Source organism: Chiloscyllium plagiosum, unplaced genomic scaffold (genome assembly GCF_037043375.1).
Source record: "Chiloscyllium plagiosum isolate Xiang-an unplaced genomic scaffold, Cpla_swu_hap1 HiC_scaffold_5, whole genome shotgun sequence".
Taxonomy (NCBI): domain Eukaryota; kingdom Metazoa; phylum Chordata; class Chondrichthyes; order Orectolobiformes; family Hemiscylliidae; genus Chiloscyllium; species Chiloscyllium plagiosum.
The window spans coordinates 18,975,930-18,993,535 of record NW_028270143.1 but is presented as its reverse complement, the minus strand read 5'-3'; the positions used below and the strand labels follow the sequence as shown (position 1 = coordinate 18,993,535).

The window sequence follows — 17,606 nt, the reverse complement described above, 5'->3', positions numbered from 1 at the left end:
CAACTTGTCACAATTTGCAAATCGATCAACAAATGCAGTTTTATCCTTTGGCCAGTTTCATTCACAAGGGCCATACATAAGTTTAAAAAAAGCACATTTGCTTGCATTACTTTCTGTACTTTAATTCTGAACTTTAGGAGCCACTTGCACTTTTCTGCAAACAGGGCGGTGGGAGAGCTCGCGGGCGGGTGCGCATGCGCGGGAAGGCTCCCTGAAGGTGACTGACGGTTATGGCGGCCGCCGCCGGGACGCTGCGCCTCTCGCTCCGGAGCAAGATCCTGCCCGCCCTGCTCAGCCGCCTCAGGCCTCTCCCGGGAACTGCCGCGGTGGGCACGGCCGCCAGGCGGGCTGGGGAGAAAGTAACACACACAGGACAGGTAAAAGTGACAGGGGGCGGGAGAGGAGGGAAGTGGGGTATGAACACACACAGAGATATGGAGGGGGACATGGGGGAGACACGGGAGGGGAGGGGGACATGGGGGAGACACGGGAGGGGGGGAGACACGGGAGGGGGGGGGACATGGGGGAGACACGGGAGAGGGGGGGGACATGGGGGAGACACGGGAGGGGGGGAGACACGGGAGGGGGGGGGACATGGGGGAGACACGGGAGAGGGGAGGGACATGGGAGAGACACGGGGGGGGGGGGGACATGGGGGAGACACGGGAGAGGAGGAGGGGGGGGGACAGTCGCGGGAGAGGAGGAGGGGGGGAGAGACGCGGGAGAGGAGGAGGGGGGGAGAGACGCGGGAGAGGAGGAGCGGGGGGAGAGACGCGGGAGAGGAGGAGCGGGGGGAGAGACGCGGGAGAGGAGGAGCGGGGGGAGAGACGCGGGAGAGGAGGAGCGGGGGGAGAGACGCGGGAGAGGAGGAGCGGGGGGAGAGACGCGGGAGAGGAGGAGCGGGGGGAGAGACGCGGGAGAGGAGGAGCGGGGGGAGAGACGCGGGAGAGGAGGAGCGGGGGGAGAGACGCGGGAGAGGAGGAGCGGGGGGAGAGACGCGGGAGAGGAGGAGCGGGGGGAGAGACGCGGGAGAGGAGGAGCGGGGGGAGAGACGCGGGAGAGGAGGAGTGGGGGAGAGACGCGGGGGAGGAGGAGTGGGGGAGAGACGCGGGAGAGGAGGAGTGGGGGAGACGCGGGAGAGGAGGAGTGGGGGAGACGCGGGAGAGGAGGAGTGGGGGAGACGCGGGAGAGGAGGAGGGGGGAGACGCGGGAGAGGAGGAGGGGGGAGACGCGGGAGAGGAGGAGGGGGGAGACGCGGGAGAGGAATGGGGAGACGCGGGAGAGGAGGAGGGGGGAGAGAGACGCGGGAGAGGAGGAGGGGGGAGACGTGGGAGAGGAGGAGTGGGGGAGAGACGTGGGAGAGGAGGAGTGGGGGAGAGACGCGGGAGAGGAGGAGTGGGGGAGAGACGCGGGAGAGGAGGAGGGGGGAGACGCGGGAGAGGAGGAGGGGGGAGACGCGGGAGAGGAGGAGGGGGGAGACGTGGGAGAGGAGGAGGGGGGAGACGTGGGAGAGGAGGAGTGGGGGAGAGACGCGGGAGAGGAGGAGGGGGGAGACGCGGGAGAGGAGGAGGGGAGAGAGACGCGGGAGAGGAGGAGTGGGGGAGAGACGCGGGAGAGGAGGAGTGGAGGAGAGACGCGGGGGAGGAGGAGTGGGGGAGAGACGCGGGAGAGGAGGAGTGGGGGAGACGCGGGAGAGGAGGAGTGGGGGAGACGCGGGAGAGTATGAGGGGGGAGACGCGGGAGAGGAGGAGGGGGGAGACGCGGGAGAGGAATGGGGAGACGCGGGAGAGGAATGGGGAGACGCGGGAGAGGAGGAGGGGGGAGAGAGACGCGGGAGAGGAGGAGGGGGGAGACGTGGGAGAGGAGGAGTGGGGGAGAGACGCGGGAGAGGAGGAGGGGGGAGACGCGGGAGAGGAGGAGGGGGGAGACGTGGGAGAGGAGGAGTGGGGGAGAGACGCGGGAGAGGAGGAGGGGGGAGACGCGGGAGAGGAGGAGGGGGGAGACGTGGGAGAGGAGGAGTGGGGGAGAGACGCGGGAGAGGAGGAGGGGGGAGACGCGGGAGAGGAGGAGGGGGGAGACGCGGGAGAGGAGGAGGGGGGAGACGCGGGAGAGGAGGAGAGGGAGACGCGGGAGAGGAGGAGGGGGGAGACGCGGGAGAGGAGGAGGGGGGAGACGCGGGAGAGGAATGGGGAGACGCGGGAGAGGAGGAGGGGGGAGAGAGACGCGGGAGAGGAGGAGGGGGGAGAGAGACGCGGGAGAGGAGGAGGGGGAGAGAGACGCGGGAGAGGAGGAGGGGGGAGAGAGACGCGGGAGAGGAGGAGGGGGGAGAGAGACGCGGGAGAGGAGGAGGGGGGAGACGCGGGAGAGGAGGAGGGGGGAGACGCGGGAGAGGAGGAGGGGGGAGACGCGGGAGAGGAGGAGGGGGGAGACGCGGGAGAGGAGGAGGGGGGAGACGCGGGAGAGGAGGAGGGGGGAGACGCGGGAGAGGAGGAGGGGGAGACGCGGGAGAGGAGGAGGGGGGAGACGCGGGAGAGGAGGAGGGGGGAGACGCGGGAGAGGAATGGGGAGACGCGGGAGAGGAGGAGGGGGAGACGCGGGAGAGGAGGAGGGGGGAGACGCGGGAGAGGAGGAGGGGGAGACGCGGGAGAGGAGGAGGGGGGAGACGCGGGAGAGGAGGAGGGGGGAGACGCGGGAGAGGAATGGGGAGACGCGGGAGAGGAGGAGGGGGGAGAGAGAGGGGGGAGAGAGACGCGGGAGAGGAGGAGGGGGGAGACGCGGGAGAGGAGGAGGGGGAGACGCGGGAGAGGAGGAGGGGGGAGACGCGGGAGAGGAGGAGGGGGGAGACGTGGGAGAGGAGGAGTGGGGGAGAGACGCGGGAGAGGAGGAGGGGGGAGACGCGGGAGAGGAGGAGGGGGGAGACGTGGGAGAGGAGGAGTGGGGGAGAGACGCGGGAGAGGAGGAGGGGGGAGACGCGGGAGAGGAGGAGGGGGGAGACGCGGGAGAGGAGGAGGGGGGAGACGTGGGAGTGGGGGAGAGACGTGGGGGAGAGACGCGGGAGAGGAGGAGGGGGGAGACGCGGGAGAGGAGGAGGGGGGAGACGCGGGAGAGGAGGAGGGGGGAGACGCGGGAGAGGAGGAGGGGGGAGACGCGGGAGAGGAGGAGGGGGGAGACGCGGGAGAGGAGGAGGGGGGAGACGTGGGAGAGGAGGAGTGGGGGAGAGACGCGGGAGAGGAGGAGGGGGGAGACGTGGGAGAGGAGGAGTGGGGGAGAGACGCGGGAGAGGAGGAGGGGGGAGACGCGGGAGAGGAGGAGGGGGGAGACGTGGGAGAGGAGGAGTGGGGGAGAGACGCGGGAGAGGAGGAGGGGGGAGACGCGGGAGAGGAGGAGGGGGGAGACGCGGGAGAGGAGGAGGGGGGAGACGTGGGAGTGGGGGAGAGACGCGGGAGAGGAGGAGGGGGGAGACGCGGGAGAGGAGGAGGGGGGAGACGCGGGAGAGGAGGAGGGGGGAGACGCGGGAGAGGAGGAGGGGGGAGACGCGGGAGAGGAGGAGGGGGGAGACGCGGGAGAGGAGGAGGGGGGAGACGTGGGAGAGGAGGAGTGGGGGAGAGACGCGGGAGAGGAGGAGGGGGGAGACGCGGGAGAGGAGGAGGGGGGAGACGCGGGAGAGGAGGAGGGGGGAGACGTGGGAGTGGGGGAGAGACGCGGGAGAGGAGGAGGGGGGAGACGCGGGAGAGGAGGAGGGGGGAGACGCGGGAGAGGAGGAGGGGGGAGACGCGGGAGAGGAGGAGGGGGGAGACGCGGGAGAGGAGGAGGGGGGAGACGCGGGAGAGGAGGAGGGGGGAGACGCGGGAGAGGAGGAGGGGGGAGACGCGGGAGAGGAGGAGGGGGGAGACGCGGGAGAGGAGGAGGGGGGAGACGCGGGAGAGGAGGAGGGGGGAGACGCGGGAGAGGAGGAGAGGGGGAGAGACGCGGGAGAGGAGGAGGGGGGAGACGCGGGAGAGGAGGAGGGGGGAGACGCGGGAGAGGAATGGGGAGACGCGGGAGAGGAATGGGGAGACGCGGGAGAGGAGGAGGGGGGAGAGAGACGCAGGAGAGGAGGAGGGGGGAGACGTGGGAGAGGTGGAGTGGGGGAGAGACGCGGGAGAGGAGGAGGGGGGAGACGCGGGAGAGGAGGAGGGGGGAGACGTGGGAGAGGAGGAGTGGGGGAGAGACGCGGGAGAGGAGGAGGGGGGAGACGCGGGAGAGGAGGAGGGGGGAGACGCGGGAGTGGAGGAGTGGGGGAGAGACGCGGGAGAGGAGGAGTGGGGGAGAGACGCGGGAGAGGAGGAGGGGGGAGACGCGGGAGAGGAGGAGGGGGAGACGCGGGAGAGGAGGAGGGGGCAGACGCGGGAGAGGAGGAGGGGGGAGACGCGGGAGAGGAATGGGGAGACGCGGGAGAGGAGGAGAGGGAGACGCGGGAGAGGAGGAGGGGGGAGACGCGGGAGAGGAGGAGAGGGAGACGCGGGAGAGGAGGAGGGGGGAGACGCGGGAGAGGAGGAGGGGGGAGACGCGGGAGAGGAATGGGGAGACGCGGGAGAAGAGGAGGGGGGAGAGAGACGCGGGAGAGGAGGAGGGGGGAGACGCGGGAGAGGAGGAGAGGGAGACGCGGGAGAGGAGGAGGGGGGAGACGCGGGAGAGGAGGAGGGGGGAGACGCGGGAGAGGAATGGGGAGACGCGGGAGAGGAGGAGGGGGGAGAGAGACGCGGGAGAGGAGGAGGGGGGAGAGAGACGCGGGAGAGGAGGAGGGGGGAGACGCGGGAGAGGAGGAGGGGGGAGACGCGGGAGAGGAGGAGGGGGGAGACGCGGGAGAGGAGGAGGGGGGAGACGCGGGAGAGGAGGAGGGGGGAGACGCGGGGGAGGGGGAGACGCGGGAGAGGAGGAGGGGGGAGACGCGGGAGAGGAGGAGGGGGAGACGCGGGAGAGGAGGAGGGGGGAGACGCGGGAGAGGAGGAATGGGGAGACGCGGGAGAGGAATGGGGAGACGCGGGAGAGGAGGAGGGGGAGACGCGGGAGAGGAGGAGGGGGGAGACGCGGGAGAGGAGGAGGGGGAGACGCGGGAGAGGAGGAGGGGGGAGACGCGGGAGAGGAGGAGGGGGGAGACGCGGGAGAGGAATGGGGAGACGCGGGAGAGGAGGAGGGGGGAGAGAGACGCGGGAGAGGAATGGGGAGACGCGGGAGAGGAGGAGGGGGGAGAGAGACGCGGGAGAGGAGGAGGGGGGAGACGCGGGAGAGGAGGAGGGGGGAGACGCGGGAGAGGAGGAGGGGGGAGACGCGGGAGAGGAGGAGGGGGGAGACGTGGGAGAGGAGGAGTGGGGGAGAGACGCGGGAGAGGAGGAGGGGGGAGACGCGGGAGAGGAGGAGGGGGGAGACGCGGGAGAGGAGGAGGGGGGAGACGTGGGAGTGGGGGAGAGACGCGGGAGAGGAGGAGGGGGGAGACGTGGGAGTGGGGGAGAGACGCGGGAGAGGAGGAGGGGGGAGACGCGGGAGAGGAGGAGGGGGGAGACGCGGGAGAGGAGGAGGGGGGAGACGCGGGAGAGGAGGAGGGGGGAGACGCGGGAGAGGAGGAGGGGGGAGACGCGGGAGAGGAGGAGGGGGGAGACGCGGGAGAGGAGGAGGGGGGAGACGCGGGAGAGGAGGAGGGGGGAGACGCGGGAGAGGAGGAGGGGGGAGACGCGGGAGAGGAGGAGGGGGGAGACGCGGGAGAGGAGGAGGGGGGAGACGCGGGAGAGGAGGAGGGGGGAGACGCGGGAGAGGCGGAGGGGGGAGACGCGGGAGAGGAGGGGGGGGGAGAGACGCGGTAGAGGAGGGGGGGGAGAGACGCGGGAGAGGAGGAGGGGGAGAGACGCGGGAGAGGAGGAGGGGGAGACGCGGTAGAGGAGAGGGGGGAGACGCGGGAGAGGAGAGGGGGGAGACGCGGGAGAGGAGAGGGGGGAGACGCGGGAGAGGAGGAGTGGGGAGACGCGGGAGTGGAGGAGGGGGGGAGACGAGGGGGGGAGATGCGGGAGAGGAGGAGGTGGGAGACGCGGGAGAGGAGGAGGGGGGAGACGCGGGAGAGGAGGAGGGGGGAGACGCGGGAGAGGAGGAGGGGGGGAGACGCGGGAGAGGAGGAGTGGGGGAGAGACGCGGGAGAGGAGGAGGGGGGAGAGACGCGGGAGAGGAGGAGTGGGGGGAGACGCGGGAGAGGAGGAGGAGGGGGTAGACGCGGGAGAGGAGGAGGGGGGAGACGCGGGAGAGGAGGAGGGGGGAGACGCGGGAGAGGAGGAGGGGGGGAGAGACGCGGTAGAGGAGGGGGGGGAGAGACGCGGGAGAGGAGGAGGGGGGAGACGCGGGAGAGGAGAGGGGGGAGACGCGGGAGAGGAGAGGGGGGAGACGCGGGAGAGGAGAGGGGGGAGGCGCGGGAGAGGAGGAGGGGGGGAGAGACGCGGGAGAGGAGGAGGGGGGGAGACGCGGGAGAGGAGGAGGGAGGGAGACGCGGGAGAGGAGGAGGGGGGAGACGCGGGAGTGGAGGAGGGGGGGGAAACGGGGGGGGGAGATGCGGGAGAGGAGGAGGGGGGAGACGCGGGAGAGGAGGAGGGGGGGAGACGCGGGAGAGGAGGAGGGGGGGAGACGCGGGAGAGGAGGAGGGGGGGAGACGCGGGAGAGGAGGAGGGGGGAGACGCGGGAGAGGAGGAGGGGGGAGACGCGGGAGTGGAGGAGGGGGGGGAGACGAGGGGGGGAGATGCGGGAGAGGAGGAGGGGGGAGACGCGGGAGAGGAGGAGGGGGGAGACGCGGGAGAGGAGGAGGGGGGGGAGACGCGGGAGAGGAGGAGGGGGGAGACGCGGGAGAGGAGGAGGGGGGAGACGCGGGAGAGGAGGAGGGGGAGAGACGCGGTAGAGGAGGGGGGGGAGAGACGCGGTAGAGGAGGGGGGGGAGAGACGCGGGAGAGGAGGAGGGGGGAGACGCGGGAGAGGAGGAGGGGGGAGACGCGGGAGAGGAGGAGGGGGGAGACGCGGGAGAGGAGGAGGGGGGAGACGCGGTAGAGGAGAGGGGGGAGACGCGGGAGAGGAGAGGGGGGAGACGCGGGAGAGGAGAGGGGGGAGGCGCGGGAGAGGAGGAGGGGGGAGAGACGCGGGAGAGGAGGAGGGGGGGAGACGCGGGAGAGGAGGAGGGAGGGAGACGCGGGAGAGGAGGAGGGGGGAGACGCGGGAGTGGAGGAGGGGGGGAGACGAGGGGGGGAGATGCGGGAGAGGAGGAGGGGGGAGACGCGGGAGAGGAGGAGGGGGGGAGACGCGGGAGAGGAGGAGGGGGGAGACGCGGGAGAGGAGGAGGGGGGGAGACGCGGGAGAGGAGGAGGGGGGGAGACGCGGGAGAGGAGGAGGGGGGGAGACGCGGGAGAGGAGGAGGGGGGAGACGCGGGAGAGGAGGAGGGGGGAGACGCGGGAGTGGAGGAGGGGGGGAGACGAGGGGGGGAGATGCGGGAGAGGAGGAGGGGGGAGACGCGGGAGAGGAGGAGGGGGGAGACGCGGGAGAGGAGGAGGGGGGAGACGCGGGAGAGGAGGAGGGGGGAGACGCGGGAGAGGAGGAGGGGGGGGAGACGCGGGAGAGGAGGAGGGGGGAGACGCGGGAGAGGAGGAGGGGGGAGACGCGGGAGAGGAGGAGGGGGGAGACGCGGGAGAGGAGGAGGGGGAGAGACGCGGTAGAGGAGGGGGGGGAGAGACGCGGTAGAGGAGGGGGGGGAGAGACGCGGTAGAGGAGGAGGGGGGAGACGCGGGAGAGGAGGAGGGGGGAGACGCGGGAGAGGAGGAGGGGGGAGACGCGGGAGAGGAGGAGGGGGGAGACGCGGGAGAGGAGGAGGGGGGAGACGCGGGAGAGGAGGAGGGGGGGAGACGGAGGGGGGGAGGTGCAGGAGAGGAGGGGGGTTGAGACACGGCGGGGGGTTGAGACACGGCAGAGGAGGGGGGTTGAGACACGGCGGGGGGTTGAGACACGGCAGAGGAGGGGGGTTGAGACACGGCGGGGGGTTGAGACACGGCAGAGGAGGGGGGTTGAGACACGGCAGAGGAGGGGGGTTGAGACACGGCGGGGGGTTGAGACACGGCAGAGGAGGGGGGTTGAGACACGGCGGGGCGTTGAGACACGGCAGAGGAGGGGGGTTGAGACACGGCAGAGGAGGGGGGTTGAGACACGGCAGAGGAGGGGGGTTGAGACACGGCAGAGGAGGGGGGTTGAGACACGGCAGAGGAGGGGGGTTGAGACACGGCGGGGAGAGACACGGGAGAGGAGGGGAGGGGGAGACGCGGGAGAGGCCAGGGAAAGGGGTGTGGGGGGGGAAGGTTGGGAGAGAGGTATAAGTAGACGTTGGTACCCCAAAGGTATATGTCGCAGGAACCAGATGTACATGCCAAACAATATCTGTGGTATCCGTGGCAGAGTGCAACCCTATTTGATACTACTGTGAACCTCAAAGGATTCACATGTTAGCCTGACCTAGCTGTCCTTGTCCATCAGATTATGAAAAGAGGATGTTTGCGTTGAACATCTTCAACACGCAGCCAGCTTTCTTCAATATAAATAGACCCCTTCACTCACATGATCAGATGCCTCAGTGAGATTGATGATGACAATATATAATGCTACTTTGTTCATGGCATCTCTCTGCAGATGGTGCTAGAGCAGCTGAGTATTTACCACCTTGCCTGTTTTTATTTCAGAATTCTAGTCCATGGTTTGGTAGTAATTCTAGAATGAGGGATCTCTTCAGTTATGAGAATACAGGTTCTGATGGAGTATACAATTTTCTGCTGATAGTCATAGAGCTGTACAGCATGGAAACAAACCCTTCAGTCCAACTTATCCACGCCGACCAGATAGCCGAAAATTATTTAATCCCATTTGCCAGCATTTGGGCCATATCCCTCTAAATCCTTCCTATTCATGTATCTATCTGGATGCCGTTTAAATGTTGTAATTGCACCAGTCTCCACTACTTCCTCTGGCAGCTCATTCTATATGTGCATCACCCTCTGCATGAAAACGTTGTCCCTTAGGTCCCTTTTCAATCTTTCCCCTCTCTCCTTAAGCCGTTTAGGTTTGGACTCCCCTATACTGGAAAAAACGATCTTGGCTATTCACCCTATCTATGCCCTTCATGATTTTAAAAACTTCTCTAAGGTCACCTCTCAATCTCTCAGGCTTTAGGGAAAATAGCCCCAACCAATTCAGCCTCTCCCTATATCTCAAATCCCCAATACTGGCAAGATCCTTGTAAGTCCTTTCTGAACCCTTTCTAGTTTCACAACATCCTTTCTATAGCAGGGAGACCAGAATTGAACATAATATTCCAAAAGTGGCCTAACTAATGTGCTGTGACATCCCAGAACACCTCATAATTTTAAGCTATTGGATTTGTTTTAAATCTTGTCCTATTTAGTGCAGTGGTAATACCACACACTCTAGGTTCTAGACATTACTCTGGTTTGAACGCATATATGATGCTAGCAAGTCAGTTATTTGGCTAAGCCAGCAAAGATCATGCCTGTTTAAAACTTGTAATTTTGTTTACTTTTGCGTTGTCTGTTCCAATCAGCCATGGTTGTAAATGCTTTGGTTACTGATTATTTTAAAAGATTAAATGTAAAAAATTATATTGCAGGTGAAATCATTATTTTTGTTATCTTGGGGATAAATCAAGCTCAGACCTAACCAGAGATTTAGAAAGATACAGCATAGCATACTTTGGTTTCAACTGCATCTCACCAAAGTTAAGCACTGCTCTCCTCAACTAAATTCCTAGATGCATTTCATAAAATTGTGACTTGCAGTAAAATAACTACTGAATCGGAAGTTCCAAGGGAGTCAAAGTTAAAAACGCAGCTTGCTTTGCTTTGGGCAAGTTGAAATACTGTGCAGTACGTGCATTGCTAGCTGAAATAGCAAATAAATATAAAAGAAACACATACATCAAGTCAAATTAAATAACAATCATCAGCCCTCCTTTCTTCTTAGATAATCCTTTGAATGCGGGGATAGAGTGCTTCCACTCTGATTTGATGGGTTCTGAGGTCCAAAGTGTGCTTCACAGTCTCTGTTACATTGGTCAACTGTTGCTTGGATGGTCAGTAAGTTAAATTGTTTGGAGGTTTTGCATGCTTTCCACTAGTTTGAGTAAACGTGTTCCCAACGAAGTCTCTGCCTTATTGAATGAATCTACTCTTTTTGTTTTGTCACCTGGAGTTGACCGGGATATTTGACTTGTTTACGAGGTATTTCAGGATGTCCTTAAAGTTGTCCAAGTCTCAAACATGGGTGGGAGTGTAGAAATCGCTGTTCTGTGGTGGCCTAGGTTTGAGATCCTGGTCCTCCAATGCTCTTATCCTTGGTCTGCTGACTGCTGAGTTGGCACACTGATGTCAGTGATGAATTTCAACATCTGTGACTGCTCATCTACCTATCACATTCCCAGCTAACCTTCCAGCCCCACCTCTCTCCCATTTATCTCTTAGCCCCCTTGGCTCCCCATTCCTGATGAAGAGCTTATGCTCAAAACGTCAACTCTTCTGCTCATCGGATGCTGCCTGACCAGCTGTGCTTTTCCAGCATCACATTCTTCGACTCTGATCTCCAGAATCTACAGTCCTCACTTACTCTGAGGTGGAGATGTTGTGCTATGGGATGTGTTTAGAAGAGGACTTTTATTTTCCAGGTTTTTGTAGTGAAAGACCTGTTTTCTGAAGTCTGCTTTTACCCAGAGGAAATAGTGTCTTCTAGGTACAAAAACTCAGTGCAGAATATAAAGTTATTTTAGTTTTGAATTGAGGATGGTGTCATTTGAATCGTCATATCCTCGTGGAGTTAATTGAATAAAAGGCTAGGATCATCATTGATCTTAAAATATACATCTAAGGATATCAGAGACTGAGGCACTTCAAGAAAGTAACTCATCACCAGCACCTCATAAATGACTTTTTAAAAAATCTGCTGTGTACGGATATAGGCACACCCATATTAGTTAAAAAGGTAAAAACAATGACTGCAGATGCTGGAAGCCAGATTCTGGATTAGAGTGGTGCTGGAAAAGCACAGCAGTTCAGACAGCATCCAAGGAACAGGAAAATCGACGTTTCGGGCAAAAACCCTTCATCAGGAATACAGGCAGAGTGCCTGAAGGGTGGAGAGATAAATGAGAGGAGAGTGGGGATGGGGAGAAAGTAGCATAGAGTACAATAGGTGAATGGGGTTGGGGATGAAGATGATGGGGAGGAGGGTGGGGGAAGGTAGCAAAGAATACAATGGGTGGATGGGGGTGGGGATGAAGGTGATAGGTCAGAGAGGAGGATGGAGTGGACAGGTGGAAAGGAAGATAGGCAGGTAGGACAAGTCATGGGGACAGTGCTGAGCTGGAAGTTTGGAGCTGGAGGGAGGGGAAATGAGGAAACTGGTGAAGTCCACATTGATGCCCTGGGGTTGAAGTGTTCCGAGGCAGAAGATGAGGCGTTCTTCCTCCAGCCATCGGGTGGTGAGGGAGTGGTGGTGAAGGAGGCCCAGGACTTCCATGTCCTTGGCTGAGTGGGAGGGGGAGCTGAAATGTTGGGCCACAGGGCGGTGTGGTTGATTGGTGCAGGTGACCCAGAGATGTTCCCTAAAGCGCTCTGCTAGAAGGCGTCCAGTCTCCCCAATGTAGAGGAGACTGCATCAGGAGCAACGGATACAATAAATAACATTGGTGAATGTGCAGGTAAAACTTTGATGGATGTGGAAGGCTCCTTTAGAGCCTTGGATGGAGGTGAGGGAGGAGGTGTGGGCGCAGGTTTTGCAATTCCTGCAGTAGTAGGGGAAGGTGCCAGAATGGGAGGGTGGGTTGTTGGGGGCCATGGACCTGACCAGGTAGTCACGGAGGGAACGGTCTTTGCGGAAGGCAGAAAGGGGTGGGGAAGGAAATATATCCCTGGTGGTGGGGTCCGTTTGGAGGTGGCGGAAATGTCGGTGGATAATTTGGTTTATGCGAAGGTTGGTAGGGTGTAAGGTGTGCACCAGGGAGGTTCTGTCCTTGTTATGGTTGAAGGGGTGGGGTCTGAGGGCAGAGGTGTGGGATGTGGAAGAGATGCGTTGGAGGGTATCTTTAACCACGTGGGAAGGGAAATTGCGGTCTCTAAAGAAGGAGGCCATCTGGTGTGTTCTGTGGTGGAACTGGTCCTCCTGGGAGCAGATACGGTGGAGGCAGAGGAATTGGGAATACTGGATGACATTTTTGTAGGAAGTATGGTAGGAAGAGGTGTAATCCAGGTAGCTGTGGGAGTCATTGGGTTTGTAAAAAATGTCGGTGTCAAGTCGGTCGTCATTAATAGAGACAGAGAGGTCCAGGAAGGGGAGGGATGTGTCAGAGATGGTCCTTAAGGTCAGGGTGGAATGTGTTGGTGAAGTTGATGAATTGTTCAACCTTCTCGCGGGAGCACGAGGTGGCGCCAATGCAGTCATCAATGTAGCAGAGGAAGAGGTGGAGTGGTGCTTGTGTAACTACAGGAGATGGACTGTTCCATATAGCCAGTAAAGAGACAGGCATAGCTGGGGCCCCTACGGGTGCCCATGGCTACCCCTTTGGTCTGGAGGAAGTGAGAGGATTTGAAGGAGAAATTGTTAGGGGTGAAGACCAGTTCAGCGAAACAAATAAGAGAGTCCGTGGAAGGGTACTGTTGGGGACGTCGGGAGTGGAAGAAACGGAGGGCTTGGAGGCCCTGGTCATGGCGGATGGAGGTGTAGAGGGATTGGATATCCATGGTGAAGATGAGACATTGGTGGCCGGGGAAACGGAAGTCTTGGAGGAGGTGGAGGGCCTGGGTGGTGTCTCGAACATATGTGGGGAGTTCCTGGACCGGGGGATAGGGCAGTGTCGAGATAGGTATCATTTATTTTATTTTTTTTAATTTCAAAAATATACTTTATTCATAAAATAATTTGATGGTCTGGACAGTTGGTCATGCCATACATACGTAAACATGTACATACAGAGATCAGAATTTATCATTTTTATACAGGTCTGTACATTTTTCAATCATATGCCCGTATAATTAGCTGAGGCGTCAGCAGAGCCCAAATGACTGCATGGGCCCCCTGTTCTTCGTTAGGCAGGCAGACTTTACACAGTGGTCTTTCCCCACCGCGCCTTGGCGGCAGCTGCCCTAAGCTTCAGCGCATCCCGCAACACGTAGTCCTGGACCTTGGAATGTGCCAGTCTGCAGCACTCAGTCGGGGTCATCTCTTTCAGCTGGAAGATCAACCGGTTTCGGACCGCCCAGAGAGTGTCCTTCACCGAGTTGATGATCCTCCAGGCACAGTTGATGTTCGTCTCGGTGTGCGTCCCGGGGAACAGGCCGTAGAGCACGGAGTCCCGCGTCACGGCGCTGCTCGGGACGAACCTCGACAAACACCACTGCATTCCTCTCCAGACTTCCTCTGCATAGGCACATTCCAGAAGGAGGTGTGTGACAGTCTCGTCCCCCCCGCAGCGTGCGGTGCGGCTGAGAGTCTGGGCGTGCATAAAGGATCTCACAGACACAGCCCTTCTCACCACCAGCCAAGCCATGTCTTGGTGCTTGTTGGAAAGTTCTGGCGATGAGGCATTCTGCCAAATGACTTTGACAGTCTGCTCAGGGAACCGCTCGATAGGATCCGCCCTCTCCTTTTCCCGAAGGGTCTCAAGGACACTACGTGCTGACCACTTCCTGATGGACTTGTGGTCAAAGGTGTTTTTCTTCATAAACTTCTCCACGAAGGACAGGTGATACTGAACGGTCCAACTACTCGGAGCGTTCCACGGCAGCGAGGCCAGGCCCATCCTTCGCAACACCGGGGACAGGTAGAACCTCAGTACGTAGTGACACTTGGTGTTTGCGTACCGGGGATCCACGCACAGCTTGATGCAGCCACACACAAAGGTGGCCATCAGGGTGAGGGTGGCATTGGGTGTATTTTTTCCCCCGTTGCCCAGATCTTTGTACAGCGAGTCCCTTCGGACCCGGTCCATCTTTGACCTCCATATAAACTGGAAAATGGCCCGGGTGACTGCAGCGGCACAGGTTCTGGGAATAGGCCAGACTTGTGCCATGTATAATAGCAATGACAGTGCCTCACACCTGATGACCAGGTTTTTTCCCGCGATGGAGAGCGACCGTAGCTTCCATCTGCCCAGTTTCTGCCTCACTTTGCTGATACGCTCCTCCCAAGACTTGGTGCACGCCCCAGCCCCTCCGAACCAAATACCGAGCACCTTCAGGTGGTCGGTCCTGACGGTGAAGGGGATCGAGGATTGGTCGGCCCAGTTCCCGAAGAGCATGGCCTCGCTCTTGCTGGGCTCCAAGCCGGGGCTGATCTAAATCCACTGTCTAAACCACTCGTCCAATTCCTAAGCATCTGTATCCCTCTGCTCCCCACCTACTCATGCATCTGTCCAAATGCATCTTAAATGAATCTACCGTATCTGCCTCTACTACCTCTGCTGGCAATGCGTTCCAGGTACTTGCCACTCTCTGTGTAAAGTACTAGCTGCATGTATCCCCCTTAAACTTTTCAACTCTCACCTTTGAAAGTGTGACTTCTTGTTATTGAATCCTTCACCCTGGGAAAAAGCTTATCTCTATCTACCTTGTCTATACCTTTCATGATTTTGTAAACCTCAATCAGGTCCTTTTTTCTAATGAAAACAATCCTATCCTATTCAACCTCTCTTCATAGCTAGCACCTTCCATACCAGGCAACATCCTCGTAATCCTCTGCACCCTTTCCAAAGCGTCCACATCCTTTTGGTAATGTGGTCACCAGAACTGTACACAGTACTCTTAAGTGTGGCCGAACCAATGTCTTGTACAATTTTAAGATGACCTGCCAGCTCTTCTACTCAATACCCTGTCCAATGATGGCAAACACTATATGCCTTCTTGACTGCTATCCACTTGTGCAGTAATCTTCAGGGTACAATGTACCTGAATTCCCAGATCTCTGTCTGCTCATCAACCTTTCCCAAGGCTCTGCCATTTACTGTATAATTCGCTAAAGAATTAGACTTCCCAAAATGCATCACCCCACATTTGTCTGGATTGAACTCCATCTGCCACTTCTCCGCCTAACTCTCCAGTCTATCTATATTCTTCTGTATTCTTTAACAGTCTCCTGTGCTTTCTGCTACTCCACCAATCTTCATGTCATCTGCAAACTTGCTGATCATACCAACAGTGCCCTCTTCCAGAGGACTTATGTATATCACAAACAACGGTGGCCGCAGCACTCATCCCTGTGGAACACCACTGGTCACCTTTCTCCATTTCGAGAAACTCCCTTCAACTACTACTGTCTCCTGTTGCTCAACCGGTAATGTCCCATCACCACCCTGTCGACTTTACATCTTTCCATAATCTGTTTACCTATGTGTTCTTCTACCTCATACTCACTGTTGGGAGGCCTGTAATACAACCCCAATAATGTAACTGCACCCTTCTTATTTCTCAGCTTCACCCATAATGCCTCACTACTCAAGCCCTCCATAGTGTCCTCCTTTAGCACAGCTGTGATATCATCCTTGACCAGCAATGCAACTCCTACCCCCCCCCCCCCCCCCCCCGCCCACTTCACTTTCCTCCCTGTCCCATCTGAAGCATCTATATCCTGGAACATTTAGGTGCCAATCGCATCCATCTGTGATCGCAATAACGTCATACTCCTAGGCACCAATCCACTTCCTATGTTCATCTGCCTTACTCACTATACTCCTTGCATTAACGTGGATGCACTTTAGGCCGCCAGTTCTTTTGCGTTCATCTGCTCTCTGCCTGCTCTTCCTCTTATTAATGCTAACTTCATGATTCTTACAGTCTCCAGTTTCCACATTGCTGTCCACTTGTCTTTTCTTCTGGTTTCCAGCCCTCTGCCATATTAGTTTAAAACCTCCCCAACAGCAGTAGCAAAAACTCCCCCAAGGACATTAGTTCCAGTCTGGTTCAGGTGTAGTCCCATCTTCCCCAGAAAGGGTCCAAATGTCCAACAAATCTGAATCCCTCCCTCCTAAACTATCCCTCAAGCCATCCTTTCATTTCTACACTAGCTAGCATGTGGCATGGTAGTAATCCAAGATCGCTATCTTTGAAGTCTGCCTTTTTAACTTCTCTCCTAGCTCCCTGAATTCTGCTTTCAGGACCTCATCTCGTTTTTTACTTATTGTTGGTGCCTATATGCACCAAGACAACTGGCTGTTCGCCTTCCCTTTTTTATAATGCTCTGCGGCTGATAGGTGAAATCCCTGATCCAAGCACCTGGGAGGCAACATACCATCCGGGAGTCCCATTTCTGTCCACAGAACTGCTGATCTACTCCCCTTACAATAGAATCTCCTATGACTATGGGCCTATGAGTCTTTTTCCTGCTTCTCAGAACAGCAGTGTCCACCACGGTGCCATGATCTTGGCAACTGCTGCCCTCCCCGGTGAGCCATCGCCCCCAACAGTATCCAAAACGGTACACCTGTTTTGAAGTGAGATGACCGCAGAGGACACCTGTGCTGCCTTCCTGCTCTTTTTCTGCCTTTTGGTCACCCATTTACTGTCTCCCTCAGCGATTCCAAACTGCGGTGTGACCAGTTCACTAAACATGCTATCCACGACCTCCTCAGCATCGCGGATGCTCCACAGTGAATCCATCCGCAGCTCCAGAGCTGTCATGCAGTCAAACAGGAGCTGTAGCTGGACACACGTCTTGCAAGTGTAAGAGTCAGGAACGTCAGCCATGTCCTTGAGCTCCCACATCAAGCAAGAGACACATGCCATGGGTCTGAAGCCCCCTGCCATTGTAAGCCTTAGCTTTAAATCAACTAACTAAAACCAAAAAATGCACTTAAATATATGAAATATATAATATGATTTATTCTGCTTCACACTTAAGTTGCAGCACCTACGTGATTTGATTTTGTCTGTTATCACAGATTGCTTGAGACTTCCACTACGATGCTGAAAACAATCTACTGAGATGGATGACCTGTTCCCCAACCTCCATGTTTTAAACTATCAATTTCACTCCTGAAGTTTTTCTTGTTTCCCTAACAGCAGCGATTCCATTACTATTACTTGTTGGGGTTTATCCCTACTGTTTGTTAGTGATTGCAGTGCTTAATTGCAAGCCTGAAACAATTTCAAATGACTCTAAAATGACTTCTCTGTCTCACCTTCAGTGAATGCCACTCTCTGTCTCACATATTGTAAAGTTGAACAACTACTCCAAAATTAATCAAAAGACCATGGATTCAGATTCTTGAAAGTATTTCACCTGTGTTTTCCACCTAAGCAAGCTCTGGACAGAAATCAAATTTACCTGTGTACCATAGCAAATGCCCCTTTCCCACGATTTTTAAATGGTCTCTCTGGTCTTACCCAATCTCAAGCTGCACATGAGACAAACTAGGGCTCAGATATTAAAATTGGCGTGCTCAGTCATTGAACAGTTCTGTTCCATGTGATATCCCTGTAGTTACATTTACGTTTTTGTGAGAAAAGGCGATCTGAGATTGTGACCCAACAAGAATGAAGGAACAGTGCTATAGTTTCCGGTC

At 58.7% G+C, this 17,606-nt stretch overlaps 1 protein-coding gene across 1 annotated transcript in view; it reads left to right on the top strand.

Moving 5' to 3' along the window:
- The first annotated feature begins 215 nt into the window (after positions 1-215).
- The window catches only part of ndufs6 (NADH:ubiquinone oxidoreductase subunit S6), a 42,040-nt gene continuing 24,649 nt past the window's right edge, over positions 216-17,606 (top strand). The window contains exon 1 of the mRNA XM_043689653.2: positions 216-377. Coding sequence (XP_043545588.1) covers positions 231-377 — 147 coding nt within the window. The 5' untranslated portion in view covers positions 216-230. The remainder of the gene's footprint in view (positions 378-17,606) is intronic.